The sequence below is a fragment of the Lepus europaeus genome, chromosome 13, assembly GCF_033115175.1.
Source record: "Lepus europaeus isolate LE1 chromosome 13, mLepTim1.pri, whole genome shotgun sequence".
Taxonomy (NCBI): domain Eukaryota; kingdom Metazoa; phylum Chordata; class Mammalia; order Lagomorpha; family Leporidae; genus Lepus; species Lepus europaeus.
Window position 1 is genome coordinate 25,825,057 of NC_084839.1, and position 15,484 is coordinate 25,840,540.

At 46.8% G+C, this 15,484-nt stretch overlaps 1 protein-coding gene across 7 annotated transcripts in view; it reads left to right on the forward strand.

Annotated features, from left to right (window-relative positions):
• The window catches only part of CLIP4 (CAP-Gly domain containing linker protein family member 4), a 76,295-nt gene that overhangs the window by 6,911 nt on the left and 53,900 nt on the right, over window positions 1-15,484 (forward strand). For 6 of the 7 annotated variants that reach the window (XM_062209194.1, XM_062209195.1, XM_062209196.1 and 3 more), the window contains exons 2-4: window positions 1,998-2,145; window positions 13,974-14,113; window positions 14,933-15,026. In XM_062209194.1, coding sequence (XP_062065178.1) covers window positions 2,013-2,145; window positions 13,974-14,113; window positions 14,933-15,026 — 367 coding nt within the window. In that variant the 5' untranslated portion in view covers window positions 1,998-2,012. Of the gene's footprint in view, window positions 1-1,997; window positions 2,191-13,973; window positions 14,114-14,932; window positions 15,027-15,484 lie in introns of those variants that run through there. The other variant, XM_062209197.1, reaches the window with a different exon arrangement.

The window sequence follows — 15,484 nt, forward strand, 5'->3', positions numbered from 1 at the left end:
TTAGGCTGGCCTAGGGTAAGTTAAACAAGTGTAGCAGAACCCGCAAATTAAACAAGTGTAACAGAACCCGCAAGTCCTGCTGTGGCCAGGGAGTGCAGTGGAGGATGGCCCAAGTGTTTGGGCTCTGCACCCCATGGGAGACCAGGATTAGCACCTGGCTCCTGCCATCGGAACAGCGCGGTGCGCCGGCCGCAGCGCGCTACCGTGGCGGCCATTGGAGGGTGAACCAACGGCAAAGGAAGACCTTTCTCTCTGTCTCTCTCTCTCTCACTGTCCACTCTGCCTGTCAAAAATAAAAATTAAAAAAAAAAAAAAAACAAATGTAACAGAACACGCATTGAGTAACATCTGCATGACCTCATCTACTGGCGGCTGGTTACAAGCTATCAGTTAACCATTTGTAACTTATTCTTTCTACTGAAAAATCTAAAATAAATTGTATTTGGTTATATAATATATCCTGCTTATGTCTAGAAACAGACATAAGGATTCATAATCCTACAGGCTTTCAAGAAACTGGAAGGTTTTTAGCATCATAACTTAGTGTTTTACCTAGCATTTTCTCTGTGTCTTTGTCATTTCTGAGATGTGAGGATGCAGCAGCGTAAGTCTAATTTAGTGCAGATTTATGGTAGGTGCTCATGCTTTCTGGGAAAGAGAGGTAAATAGGAATGATATGCTTTGAAAGGCCTGGCCTTCCACATCTGCTGGCTGGGACAGGATATACAGAGCTTGTGCATTAAGTGGAACTGTCCCAGTAAACTCTTAGATTTATGAGACTGACATGATCAATTTGCAGTCACATTTACTGGAGTGTCAGAAAATAATGGAGGTGTTTTCAGCTAGATTGTTTTCATGTGATGAGTACATGGCCTAAGCTACTGAATGACAGATGATGTCACCGGCATTAGCATTATGAGATGTTCAGGGCACATCCACTGGGGTCGTGTGCCTGTCCTGCTTTGTGACTATGAGTAAGCGGATGCCACCCATTTAGATTGCTCAGCATTTGAAAATGTCCTCACCTATTTATTTTTTAATTTTTAAAAGATTTATTTACTTGAAAGAGTTACTTAGGGGCGGGGAGAGAGACAGAGAAAGAGGGAGAGAGGGAGAGAGGGAGAGAGGGAGAGAGAGAGAGAGAGAGAGATCGTGTGCGCAGGACCTTCCATCCTCTTGTTCACTCCCCATATGGTCTCCACAGCCAGGTCAGTCTGAAGCCAGGAGCCAGGAATGTTTTCCAGATCTCCTACATGCATGGAGGGGCCCAAGCTCTTGGGCCATCCTCTGTTGCCTTCCCAGTCAGTTAGCAGGGAGCTAAATGGGACAGGAATTGGTGCCCAAATGGGATGCTAGCATTGCAGGTGGCAGCGTTACCCACTATGCCACAACTCAAGCCCCATTCTCACCTATTATTGGGAAATAAATGTTTGTCTCTATTAAGATTTATTAACCCTGAACTTTGGGAAGATTCTATGCTCTGCTCACTGTGAAGAGATTGTGTGAAGCAATGCGTATTTCTTTCTTTCTCAAGATTTTATTTATTTATTTGAAAGAAATAGAAGGAGAGAGAGAAAAATCTTCCATCAGCTGGTTCACTCCCCATGTGGCCACAATGGCCAGGGCTGGGCCAGGCTGAAGCCAGAAGCCAGAGCTTCTTTGGGGTTTCCCACATGGGTGCAGGGGCCCAAGCACTTGGGCCATCAACTGCTGCTTTCCCAGGCACATTAGTAGGGAGCTGGACTTGAACTGGCACCCATATGGGATGATGGCACTGCAGGTGGAGGCTTAACCTCTGTGCCACAACAACAGCCCCAGCAATGTGTATTTCTTAATAATAGTTTGCTAAAAGGAGCTTTATTCCTCCCATAAAAGAGACTCTTGAAGCTTGAAGTCGGAAATGTCAGTGGGTTGGACGTCTTTGTGACGGAGGCAGGGCCGTCCTCTGAGTTGCCTGCTGACGAAGCAGAAACGCCTCTTTCCCCTTCCCGTCCTAGGTGGCTGTCTAGAAGATGACCATAGAGGACCTCCCGGAGTTCCCACTAGAAGGAAACCCTCTGATCGGAAGGTACCCGTTTCTGTTTCCAAGCTCCGAAGCGCCGGTGATCTTCTCCATCTGTGCAGCACCAATGCCTTCTGACTGTGGTATGTCGAGTCCCTCTGCTTCTGTCCTCACCTGGTGACTTCTGTGTGCGTGTGTTTTAGATTTTATTTACTTACTGTAAAGGCGGAGTCGGGGTTGGCAGAGAAAGAAAAGAGAAAGATTTTCCATCTGCTGTTCACACCCAACAGCCAGGGCTGGGCCAGGCCGAAGGCAGGAACCAGACACTCCATCCTGGTGTCTCCCACGTGAGTGGCAGTGGCCCAGGCACTGGGGTGGGGGGCATCTTCTGCTGCCCTCGAAGGCACATGAGCAGGGAGCCGGATCCAGAGCAGAATGGACGGGGTGAACTGGCACTCTGATGTGGATGCTAGTGTTGCAAGTGACGGCTTAACTCCCACACCACCATGCCGGGCCCTGAACTGGTGACTTCTGTCTTTTGCCCTTTTTGCAGTCATAATTTTTCCTAAAACTATTTTTTTTTTTGACAGGCAGAGTGGACAGTGAGAGAGAGACAGAGAGAAAGGTCTTCCTTTGCTGTTGGTTCACCCTCCAATGGCCGCCGCGGTAGCGCACTGCGGCCGGCGCACCGCGCTGTTCCGATGGCAGGAGCCAGGTGCTTATCCTGGTCTCCCATGGGGTGCAGAGCCCAAGCACTTGGGCCATCCTCCACTGCACTCCCTGGCCACAGCAGAGAGCTGGCCTGGAAGAGGGGCAACCGGGACAGAATCCGGCGCCCTGACCGGGACTAGAACCCGGTGTGCCGGCGCCGCAAGGCGGAGGATTAGCCTATTGAGCCACGGCGCCGGCCTCCTAAAACTATTAGTTGTGATTTTTATAAAATTGTCAAAGTTTTCCTTTTTAAAAATACAATTGCTTAATGCTTTTTTCTGCCTCTTAAGCTAAATGCCTTATTTCTGCTGTCAGCATTTTTATTATGTAAAAATGTTCATTTTAAGCATGATGATGGATTGAGATTTTATTTTTGGAATGAAATGGTGGTTAGACATTTCAGATTCTTCTGCTATTATGCTTTTATTTTGGCTAAGCGTAACGACTTGCTAGAATGTCATGTACTTCGGCACTGAGGCAAGGAAGCCTACCTCTGAGATGTAGAATGAAATTGGTTCATGTTTAAATTGGGTGATTTAAATCTCTTCTGTAAAATGTTAATTCAGAAGCATTCAATTTTTTATTTATGTAAAATTTTCCTCAGGATGGTATTTTATCAGATAGTTGATAAATGAATAAAAGAAAACCAGGAGATAAATTTGATAGAATTGTTATATTTCCAATGTAATTAGAGTTTTTCAAATAAAATATTGGGTCATCGTTTAAATTGTCTTTGGAGGTAGAGGTAATATGGTTTTAAAACATTAGTAAATACAAAGTTATTGGATTGGGAATTTATCTTAGTCATTTCCATTCTCATAAATCCTCATATGTCAGTGTCCTGTGTTTTGGTGTTGAGATTCTGTAGTTGCTCACCTGTAGCAATCATCTGAAGTTTCACTTAAAACCTGTACCTTGATCCTAGGAGTTATTTGCAGCTTTTCCAAAAAATTTTCTGGGTTTATTTTCAGATATAACAAGATCAGTTATGCAAGGGAAACCTTGGATCAAAGCACATTATACCTTGCTTGTGACACTCACTTTATCTTGAGTTACAGTGGCTTTATTTCCTTTCCTAGACTGTAGCTCTTCAGGATAATGTGTATGTGTGTGTGTGTGTACATATGTATGTATATGACTTTTGCATTGAAATGCCTTCAAGCCCATTCATATAGGGCACATACAAGCATGTTACATATAAGTTATAAACTCCATAGTACCTTATCATTGTTTTTGCTTAAGGAGTGAATTTTTAGAAGAAGTTTACATAATAACAGAAACTTGAAATTTGTTTCCGTTGCTAGTGCTCTTCACTCATTTGGATGTGGAATTCCATGCACATCATCGTCCTTCAGCCTGAAGGGCTTTCTATAAAGTTTATTATACAGAAACTGCCAGTGATGAATCCTTTCAGACATTTTATATCTGAAAACATCTGTATTTCTGCTCTTTTGGAAAAATATACTTTCTGGCTATGGAATTCTGAATCGATAGTTGTTTTTAAAAATTTTTAAATTTATTTTATTGGGAAGAAGGGAGAAGAAAAGGACATATGTCTCCTGTCTATTGATTTCCTTTCCAAATACCTGCTTGTGCCAGGTTGGAACCTGAAACCAGGAACTCCATCTGGGTCTCCCATGTGAGTGGCAGGGGTCCAAGTACTTGGGCCATCTTCCACTATGTTCCTGGGTGCATCAGCAGGAAGTTAGACCAGAAGCAGTGCAGTTGGGACTTGGACTGGCAGTCTGATATGGGATGTGAGCATTGCAAGCTGTGGCTTAACCTACTGTGCCATAGTGCCAGCTCCGATAGTCGTTTTCTTTTAGTACTTTAAAAATGTTTCCTGTCTTCCCATGTGCGTTGTTTCTGTTGGGAAATTTACTGTTGTGTTTGTTTCTCTGTACATAACGTGTTTTTACTTTTTCCCCCTGGCTGCTTTTAAGATTTTATTATTGTTTTTGAGCAATTTTACTGCGACGTATCTGAGTATAATTTTCTCTGTGTTTTTGTGCTTGGGGGCCTGTGGAACTGCTTGGATCTGGGGATGCCAGTTTTCAAGTTCAGGAAATTGTTATTTCAGATATTTTTTCTGCTTTTCCTCCTTCTCAAAGCCTCCAGTTACACAGCTGTCAGACGACTTGAAGTTGTCTCCCAGCTCCCTGATGCTTGTTTCTCATTTAAGAGAGTCCTTTCCCTGCTGTGTTCCTTGTGGGCAGCTTCTGTTGCAGTGTCTTCACTTTCATAAGTCTTCTCTTTTACAGTGTCTAGTTAGCTGCTCATCTCATCCCGTGCAATTCTCATTTCTGATGGAGTGTTCATCTTAAAGTTTGAACTGGGTCTTTTTTTTTTTTTTTAGAATGATATCGATGTCTCTTAGCTTTTGAACATTTAGAACACAGTTGTAATGGCTGTTTTCACGTGCTTTTCTATCAGTTAGTTGTGTGTCTGTCAGCCCTAGGTCTGTCTTGATTTATTATTCTCTCTTTTTTTTTTTTTTGACAGGCAGAGTGGACAGTGAGAGAGACAGAGAGAAAGGTCTTCCTTTGCCGTTGGTTCACCCTCCAATGGCTGCCGCAGTTGGCGCACTGCGGCCGGCGCACCGCGCCGATCCGATGGCAGGAGCCAGGTGCTTCTCCTGGTCTCCCATGGGGTGCAGGGCCCAAGCACTTGGGCCATCCTCCACTGCACTCCCTGGCCACAGCAGAGAGCTGGCCTGGAAGAGGGGCATCCGGGACAGAATCCGGTGCCCCGACCGGGACTAGAACCCGGTGTGCCGGCGCCGCAAGGCGGAGGATTAGCCTAGTGAGCCGCGGCGCCGGCGATTTATTGTTCTCTTGACTGTGGGTCCTGTTTTCCCCTGCCTTTGCATTCCTGGTAATTTTATCTGGATGCCAGACATTGTGAGTTTTACCATGGGGGCTGGGTATTTGTGTATTCTTGTTGATGTTTGTGAGCTTTGTTCTGTGATGCAGTGGTTTGCCTTCTGAGGTCTTGTTTTTCTGGCTTGTTATGTGGGTCTGGGCTCCTTGTCCCACTGCTGAGTGACTTAGGAGGTCTGTTTTTTCCAATCACTGAAATCCTTTCTTTCTGTATTGTTGGTTCTCGCGTATTTCATCACCATGTGCAGACCTCTGGGGTGGGGGTCCTCTCTCAGTGCATCCCTGTCCTCTCTGGGGCTCTGCCTGTGACCCGTAGTCACCTTGATTTCCCTGGACTCTCAGCACTGACTCAGCTCAAGGAGTCTCCTGGCTTTTTCTTGGTCCCCCCTCATTGCATTGTGGGCACTTGTGAGAGACTCCCAAGGCCCTTGTTGCATCCCGTACCCCATGGTGGTGGTGTTTCGTTGTCCAAAGTCCAGGGTCTTGAAAACCACTGTTTATTCTTTTGTGGTTATTTCGGGGGGAGGGTAAACATGGCTGCCATTACTCCAGCTTGGCTTAAAGCAGGCATCTTCCACGTCTTCTGTCCCCACCCCCTTTTCTCTTGGTCACAAACCATTCTTTTTTTGGTGGGAGCTTCAGATTTGCATGCAGTGTGTGCATTGCTGCACGACAGCATGGATGTAAAGTCATGGGTCATTCTGACCCCTGCTCACCTGCTTGCCAGCCCTGTGGTCTTGAGCAAATTGCCTATTTCTTCTACTCCTTTGTTCCTTCTTTAATAAAACCAGGATGATAACAGTATCTACCTACCTCATAGGGTTGTTGTGGGCTTTAAATGAGTTAACAGACAAAGTTTCTAGAACATTTCTTGGCACCTAGTAAGCATCTAAGCATTGCCTGTTTGTCATTAATATTTAGATGCACTGTCTGCTGTCTTGCCATTACATCAGCATTTAGTTACTAAAGCATTGTCACATATTTTATTATTTTCTGGGCAAACGTCCTTCCCTGGGCATTTTTCTTCCACTCTGGAATTCTTATTTCTCTTCTAGATCTTTGCCAGAGTGTGGCATGGTGTCGCAGTGCTGGCATCATGGATCCTGTTGGAAATGCAACCTCAGGTTCACTGAGCCTGGGTCAGAATCCACGTTGTAACAGCTCCCTAGGGGCTCCCCATTCACATTCATGAGTGAGGAGCCCTGGTACAGATGAACAAGAGGATAATTTTCTCTGACTTCCTCTCACAAAGAACTCCTAATGAAGCTTTGATTCAGCTGAAATTATTTAACCGAATTGATTAATCTTAGGAGAATTGGCAGCTTCATGTCATCGCTTCCAATCCAGGAACATAATGTGTCTCTTTTCATCTGCTTCCTGCTCCACTCCTCCAGTTTCCTGTTCAATGAGCCTCACGCATTGATTGAAATGTTGTTGTTATTGTTTGCGGGATCTTTTTTCTCACGTTGCCTATTTTTTTTCTTAAATAGGAAAAAACATTTAAAACGCAGGAAAAACAGTGATCACAACACATACATCAAACATATCCACCAGCAGCATGAACCAGTAGTAGCATTTCAGCATGTTTAGCTTTTCTAGTTCAACGAAATAAAGCCTTAGAGTTGACACTTCCTCCATTTTCATTTTTTTATTAAGATTCATTCATTTACCAGAAAGGCAGAGGTACAGATGGAGAGAGAGAGAGAGATCGAGAGATTGAGAGAGAGAGAACGAGAGAGAGGGAGAGGTCTTCCATCCACTGATTCACTCCCCAAATGCCTGCAGCGGCCGGGGCTGGGGCACTGTGCCACACGCCAGTTTCTCCTACGTTTTCCTTCCTAGTCACTGCCTTTGCTTCTCAGAGGTAACTGCTTCCGACGTCTACGTGAGTACATAGGAGGGTCTGTCAGTCGTATACAGCGTTGTTTATGTATTTCCATTTTTATGTAAATGATAGATATTGTATATGTCACCCTGCAACTTTTGTTTTTGCACTCGTGTATTTCTTGAAATCTATTTTTTATATCAGATCTTTTATTGCATTATTAAAATACTACAATTAGACTTATAATCCAGGTTCTTGTTTCTGTAGCTGGACAACTCACAGATCTTACTCATCGGCCTGCTGAACCATTCTCTCTCTCTCTTTTCTTAAAGATTTATTTATTTGTTTATTTATTTATTTGAAAGGTAGAGTTACAGAGAGAAAAGGACAGAGAGAGAGAGAGAGAGAGAGAGAGGAGAGAGAGAGAGAGAGAGAGAGAGAGAGAGAAGAGAGAGATCTTCCACCCTCAGGTTCACTCCCGTTGGTCCCAGGGCTGGGTCAGACTGGAGCCAGGAGCCAGGAGCTTCACCTGAGTCTCCCGTATGGACTACAGGGACTCAAGCACTTGGCTCATCCTTTCCCAGGCACATTAGCAGGGAGCTGGATCTTTTCCAAATGGTGCATCAGCAGGGAGCTGGATTGGAAGTGGAACAGCCAGGACTGGAACTCGTGCCTGTATGCTGGCTCAACCCTCTGTACAACAGCACCAGCCTGAACTGTTCCTTTTTCAGAGACGTGGATGCCATCCACAGGTCTTTCTGACATCATTGTTTTTGACTGTTGTTGCCTGCTGACTCAAAGCTGCTGAATTTGAAACAAATTCAAGGTCAGTTCCTTCAAAGACTAATTCATCTCTCTGGGCTTTGGGGTGCTGAACAGGCAGCTCCTGGGCCATGTGAACCCGGCAGGTGTACTTTTCACCCAAGAAACTTTGGATTTCATCAAGGGACCTGTTCTCCCACTTGACCAGGTGGGTGGGGAAGTGACCATCACAGACCTCATCTAAGGGAAGCCGGCGTAACCCCTCGGTCCTGTCCGTGTGCCCCCAGACAGGGCACGCGGTCACCAGGTCCTTCCCAGTTCCCCAGCCCGAGCCCCTTCCTTTTCTTTCCAAGGAGGCTGAGTCCCGCCTTCCGTGTAGGCTCCTCTGGGGACCCTCACTGTAACCGCGCACCCCTTCGGTTCTGTGGAACACCGGCAGTCCGAGTGCAGGGTTCTTCGTCCTCGCAGTAGATGTGGCAACCAGGGCGTGTAGCCTGTTCTCACTGATGCGCGACTTAGATGCTGCGCTCACGTGTAGTCAATAAGCATCGGCTCACTTGATGAGTGCACTACCTTCTGTCTGTCCTACGGAGAGACCCTTCAGTTTTCCATTTCCCCCTATTATAACCAAGGCTAGGATAAGTGCTTTCTTGTAGGTCCTCCTCATGGACACCTACAGAAAAGTCTGTTGGGATACATCTCTTCACTAGAAATTCCCAGTGCCTAGAGAAGTGATGAAATAGTGGATGGGTGAATGGATTAGGCCAAAAGGAAAACCATTAACTCTGTTTATGAGAAACACACCCTCGGGGCCGGCGCTGTGCTGTCGCGGTTTCAGGCTGTGGCCTGCAGCGCCGGTATTGCATGTGGGTGCCGGTTCGAGTCCCGGCTGCTCCACTTCTGATCCAGCTCTCTCCTATGGCCCGGGGAAAGCAATGGAATACGGCCCAAGTCCTTGGCCTCTGCACCCGTGTGGGAGACCCAGAAGAAGCTCCTGGCTCCTGGCTCTGGCCGTTGCAGCCAACTGGGGAATGAACCAGTGGATGGAAGACCTCTCTCTCTCTGTCTCTGCCTCTTTGTAACTCTGCCTTTCAAATAAATAAATAAATCTTTTTTTTTTTTTTTTTAAAGAAACACACCCTCATCTGTGTTCTAGATACCATTCCAGGTGCTTCTCCACGTTGGGTTCCGATTTTTTTGTTGTCGTTCTCAGTTGAATTGAGAGTGTCATTCTTGCTCACCACATGCTGTCCTTTCTCCCATCGACATCCGAAGGCCAGCAAACCAGAACCCCTGTAGGTTCTTCTGATCCTTGTTCATGCTGTTTTTGTTGTTTGATTATCATGGAGGTCATTGCCAAGTCAGTGGCTGCTTGAAACCATTTCAGACCCAAGAGGATAAAACACACAAGAGAGATGGAGAGCACCACTGTCAGGACGCTTATGCCGAGGGTGCAGGGTGATGCCCAAAGGCACCGTGCCTGCCCGGCCAGGCTCAGCCAGCTGAAAAGACCAAGTGGGTGGGTCGTAATCGGGTCCAGGTCTTACTTTTCCAGTCCGATCTGTATGGTTTTTCTGGGTAGCCTGTAATTGGGTTTCAGTTTTCCCAAGTTATTTACACGGCTGCAGCAGCTGTTTTAAGTAATAACACAGATTCCTCCTTGATCAGCCAGTACATACATAGTGCAAGGCTGTGTGATGGTCTACTGCGACTCTGGCTAATGAGTTTATCGATTCTTGCTGTAATTGTAGAGGTTTTGCAGTAGCTAAGGTGCCTTCTGTGGAGGCTCAAGTGCAATCTTTCATTAGTGTCTTTCTCAGTAACCTAAGTCTCCAGGTTCTAACGTATAGGGGGCTTTGCTGTCCTCTGGAAGTAGATTGGGGAAGGCTTGTTAGACCTGGTGGAAATATATCTTGCATGCTGCATTAGTGCCTATGTATTGATCCACGCCAGGGTTACTTAGGCCAAGATAAGCAGGAGCCCATTTCCTTTCCGGAGGCAGCGTTATCTGTAAGCTTCCATGTATGGTGGGTCTCTTATGGTGTTAGGTAGCTAATACAAGGCAGTGTGTGTGTGTGTGTGTGTATGTAAACAAAAGAAAGCAAATTATTAGCTCAGTTTAATTCACTTGTTTGTAACAATTATGCTTGGACTATTCATGAAAATTCTATGAGACACTAAGTTAACCGTCACCTTATGTTGCTTTTCTTGCTGAGAAATTTTGTACCGTGGAGATAGCGTGAGCTGACTTGACTGATAAGCCTAGGCAAAATGGAAGTGGTGTGTCTGCATTATAATTTCTGCTGACAAGTCTGAAGGCATGGCCTTTTATTTTTAACTAAACCGGCAATATCTACACAAGTTTACCCAAGGCACGGGAACTTGAAAAGGATTTATGTTAATAGTATTTTTCTGAGAGTTTTAGAAATTCTTATATAAATACTTGTTTTTCCTTACATCTATTTAACATATAAATATACAGAAACATACAGGCAGACACCAAGAGAAAGCTTGCAGCTTTCTTTCCAAGTCAGCCGTGTGTCAGGTACGGTAATACAAAGCTTAGTAGTTTACAAGGGAAGCCGAGTCCAAGCAGAGCCTTGCAGACGGGGCCAGTCGAGGTCACCCCGGTTGGTCAAGTCTGTCACATGGGTGGCACGACACTCAGCCACCTGGGCCAGCACCACTGCCTTCCAGGGCCTGCACTGGCAGGAGGCCGGAGCCAGGAGCCAGAGCGATGGAGCCAACCGTCCAGGTACTCTGATGCGGGACGTGGGCATTCACCTGGCGGGATAAATGCTGCTGGATCTGCGTGTTTTATCCTCTGAGCGACCTTGACTTTGAGGGGACTTTTCAACAGCTGCTCTCAAACCCAGGAAGTCACAGGTTTCTCCTGATCTCCTTTAGAACAGAAGAGAGTGACCACAGAGATGCTTCGACAGAGGCCACTCAGCAGAGCCAGAGAGCGGCTTCTCTTCAACACACTGCTGCTCTGCTTTGATCCATGTCCTCGGCGCGGTGCCTCTCCTTTATCTTTTAGTTGTTCCCAGCTCTGAAAGTAAGAATTACATGTGCATAGCTTAATTCTGAGAAATATATAAAAATACAGAGAAGAAAAAAATGCCATTGAGTGGGCATTTGGCCAAGTGGCTGAGATGCCTCTGTCCCACATCAGAGTGCCTGGGTTCAGTTCCCGACTCTGGCTCCTGGCTCCAGCCCCCCAACAAACTCTGGTCCCAATGCAGACCTTGGGAGGCAGCGGTGATAGCTCAAGTAATTGGGTCTTTTCCATCGATGTGAGAAACCTGGGTTGAGTTTCCTGTTCTGGGTGGTAGCCTGACCCCTGCCCTGGCCTTTGTGAGCATTTCAGGAGTGACCCAGCAGATGCCTGTGTCTCAAATAAAAAATTACAAAAAACCACATGAATCTTACTACTTTTTTTTTAAAAAAAGATTTATTTATTTGAGAAACATAATAAATAAATGAATGTATTTATTAGAGAGAAGGGGGAAGGAGAGAAGGAGGGAGGGAGGGAGGGAGGAGACAGACAGAGAGAGATAAATAGATCTTAATCCACTGATTCATTCCCCAATTGGCTGCAACAACCGGAGCTGGGCCAAGCCAAAGCAAGGAACCTGGAGCTTCTTCCAGGTCTCCCAAGTGGGCGCAGGGGCCCAAGCACTTGGGCCATCTTCTGCTGCTTTCCCAAGCACATTAGCAGAGAGCTGGATTGGAAGTGGAACAGCCAGGACTTGAACAGGAGTCCATATGAGAGGCCAGCCCTGCAGGCAGAGGCTTAACCTATGCCACAGCACTGCAACTCACTGTTGAGCTCAGATTGGAATGACATACTTGTGTAGTAAGATGCAGTGAGTTATCTTAGTGAAGAGGTCTAACAGAAACTTTGGAGACCAACTGGGCATCTGCCCCACTTTTGGCACCTAGTTGTGTGACTTTGTATCATTTTGTCTGAGCTTTGATTTCCTCTTAGGCAAAGGGAGACGAACCCCTGCCATCTAAGGCGTAGGTGAGAGCTCTCAGAGTGTTTGCTGCATTGGGAGTGCTCAGCAAATGTTAGCTCCCTAATGTTTCTCTTTTTAGGTCCTTCTTGTCTCTATTCCCTGCCTGTTTTGATTGTTCAAGACAACAGAATCTTGTTTTCTTTTCTTTGTTTTATTTCCTTCACAAGTCATTCTCTTTTTTTTCCCTCTAGTCATAGAACAATATCTATTTTTTCTTTAAATCACAAGGAAGACGTTTTAAGAACTATTTAGCTCACATGTTCAGTGTTTTTGCTAATACAGCTTCCACAGTAACCCAGACATGTTGTCCGTGGGCTTCTTTCACTGGCATGTTGTGAGATGTTACTTCTTTTATTTAGGTATTTATTGTCGGAGTAGCATTTCCCCTCAGGTTTCCTCGCTCGTTTCTTGTGGAACTTTGGGAAACTGCAGAGAAGTAGCAAGGACATTTAACGTCCACAAGTGTGGGGTGGATGCTTGCCTGGTGGCTCAGATGCTGGTGAAGATGCCCACATCCCACACCGGAGTGCCTGGGTTCCGTAACTCGCCACACCGCCTCGGTCTCGCTTCTCGATAATGAAGACTCTGGGAGGCGGTGGTGCTGGCTGCCAAGGATTGGGTCTGTGCCACCCACATGGGAGACCTGGAGTGAGGTCCTGGCTCCTGGCTTCAGCCCAGCCCAGCCCCTTGTGGTGGGCATCCGGGGAGAGAACCAGTGATTGGGAATGCTCTCTGTTTATCTGTTTCTCTCTCTCTCTGGTACTCTTGCTACTTGGGCATATTTGTGTTTTCATGTTCTGTTAATCATATGTGTGAATCTGCTATTGAAGATGTGTGTTTTGAGAGGCCAGAATGTCAGTAAAACTTGACAAAAGCTTTCTGTGTCTTAGAAGTAATGCTGGAAAGATATAGGATCTGCGATCTGTGTACTTGCATTTGTTTTCCTCTACTTTTTTATTTTTTTGGCAGGCAGAGTTAGACAGTGAGAGAGAGGGAGACAGAGAGAAAGGTCTTCCTTCCATTGATTCACTCCCCAAATGGCTGCTACGGCCAGCGCTTTGCAGCCAGCATGCTGCGCCGATCTGAAGCCAGGAGCCAGGTGCTTCTCCTGGTTTCCCATTGCGAGTGCAGGGCCCAAGCACTTGGGCCATCCTCCACTGCCTTCCCGGGCCATAGCAGAGAGCTGGACTGGAAGAGGAGCAACTGGGACAGAATCAGCACCCCAACTGGGACTAGAACCCGGGGTGCCGGCGCTGCAGGCAGAGGATTAGCCCAGTGAGCTGTGGCGCTCTAAAATAAAATGTAACCAATGCGTGGAAATCTCATGGTCACAGTCATTGAGACACTCCTCATTTCTGAGGGTCCCAGCTTTGGTTTGAGAATTGCTTAAGGTGAACCTACTTTTTCCAGAACCTGAAAGTATTTGCACCCCTTGAGCCTTGATCTTAGTGCTGATTATTTTCAGCATATATTTTCTTAAAGCTTTAATTCACGGGGCTGGCGCTGTGGTGCAGCAGATTAATGCCCTGGCCTGAAATGCCGGCATCCCATGTGGGCGCCGGTTTGAATCCTGGCTTTGGATCAGCACAGCTCCGGCCGTTGTGGTCACCTGGGGAGTGAACCAGCGGATGGAAGATCCCCCCCTCTCCTGCTCTGTGTAGCTCTGACTTTCAAATAAATAAATAAATAGATAGATAGATAAATCTTAAAAAAATCCAAAAAAAAACCCCCAAAGCTTTAATTCACATTTTTTTTTTTTAAATCTCCAACAGAGTTCTCTTTCTTTGATCCTAACGATGCCTCGTGCCAGGAGATCCTCTTCGATCCCAAGACGTCGGTCTCAGAATTGTTTGCCATTTTAAGACAGTGGGTCCCTCAGGTCCAGCAAAACATTGACGTTATCGGAAATGAGGTGAGGAGTCGCGGCAGCTTGGGTTCTGCGCTGTCAGAGCGCGGTGGAGCAGAGCGTCTGCTGTTGGCGTCTGTGCGTCCCGGCTTTTCGTGGGGCTGGGCGTTCAGGCTGTGCGTTCTGCTTGCTGTTTCCTCTTGCGCCGTGCGTTCTTGCACCTGGAGTTCTGACCTTGCAGGCTTGCTAGGAGCAGGGCGAGCTGTTTGGCCCTGTGAAATGGGGAGAAAGAACACTCCCCTTGGGTCGTGTGCCTCAGTGCAGAGAGCCCCCAGCGTTCTCAAATCTGAGGCAGCGACACCTGCCCTGCTTCCTGCTCTGTGTCAATTCATTTGCTAACCATCTGTGCACTTGGTGAAGGGGTTTGATTGCCATCACATTATATCCACACTTTGGGGTGGCTTCATAAAGATCGCGACATCAGTATCATTTTAAAACAATATTTGGTTTTTGAGAGGGAAGCTTCCCCGACGAGGGTGCTATCAAACTGTGTGAAGAGAGCACTAAGCCCTTCTCCCTAATAGCATGGCACTCAGGAGAAAGAATACCGGGCTCGCGTTTGGGACGAGCGTACAATTTGGCTTGCCAGATTACCTTGGAGTAATCCTTAAGAATTTCCTGCGTGCGGTGACAAGTGCAATTTTCATTACCGTTGCTGAGTGCAGATTTAAAATTCACCCTAAAGGGAAGTCAGTCCCGTCTGTAGCGACCGCTGAGAAGTAAAACAATTCAGACAAGTAGACTGGCTTGATTCTCAGCGCTGCATGGAAGGTAGTTGGTGCTTGGGTGGTCTCACTGTGATTCTGTTTTCCTTGGCTTCCTCAGATTCTTAAGAGAGGCTGCAACGTGAACGATAGAGACGGGTTGACAGATATGACTCTTCTCCACTATACCTGCAAATCTGGAGCTCACGGTATTGGTAAGTGTGGGGCGAGTCTGTTCGCGGCTTAGCTCACCTCCGTCTGTGCTTGTGTAGTCTCCCTGTGTGCCAGTCCGAGTCCCTGGGAGGGCACCCAGCTGCCTACGAGAACAGTGTCCCAACAGGCGAGGATTCAGAGCCTTCTAAGACCTTGTTCCCTTTCTCAGGGAGGGATTTGTACCCTCCTGGTCCCTCCCAAGTTTCCCAGAGCAGGCTCCGTGCCGGATTGCTCACTGGGGGAGAGTGACTGACAGACGGCACCCCAGAAACATCCCGAGGTGGACAGCGGGTTGGCAGCCCAGGCTCAGGGTTCCCAGCAGACTGGAGGCCTCTGTGGTGCACGTGTGTCTTGTACGTGGGATTCCTCCTGAGCTCTGCCACCTGAGAAGCCCTCCCCTCATGCGTTCCTGTGTTCTGATTTTCTCTCCGTGTCCATCGTCTGATACAGTGCTTCTTAA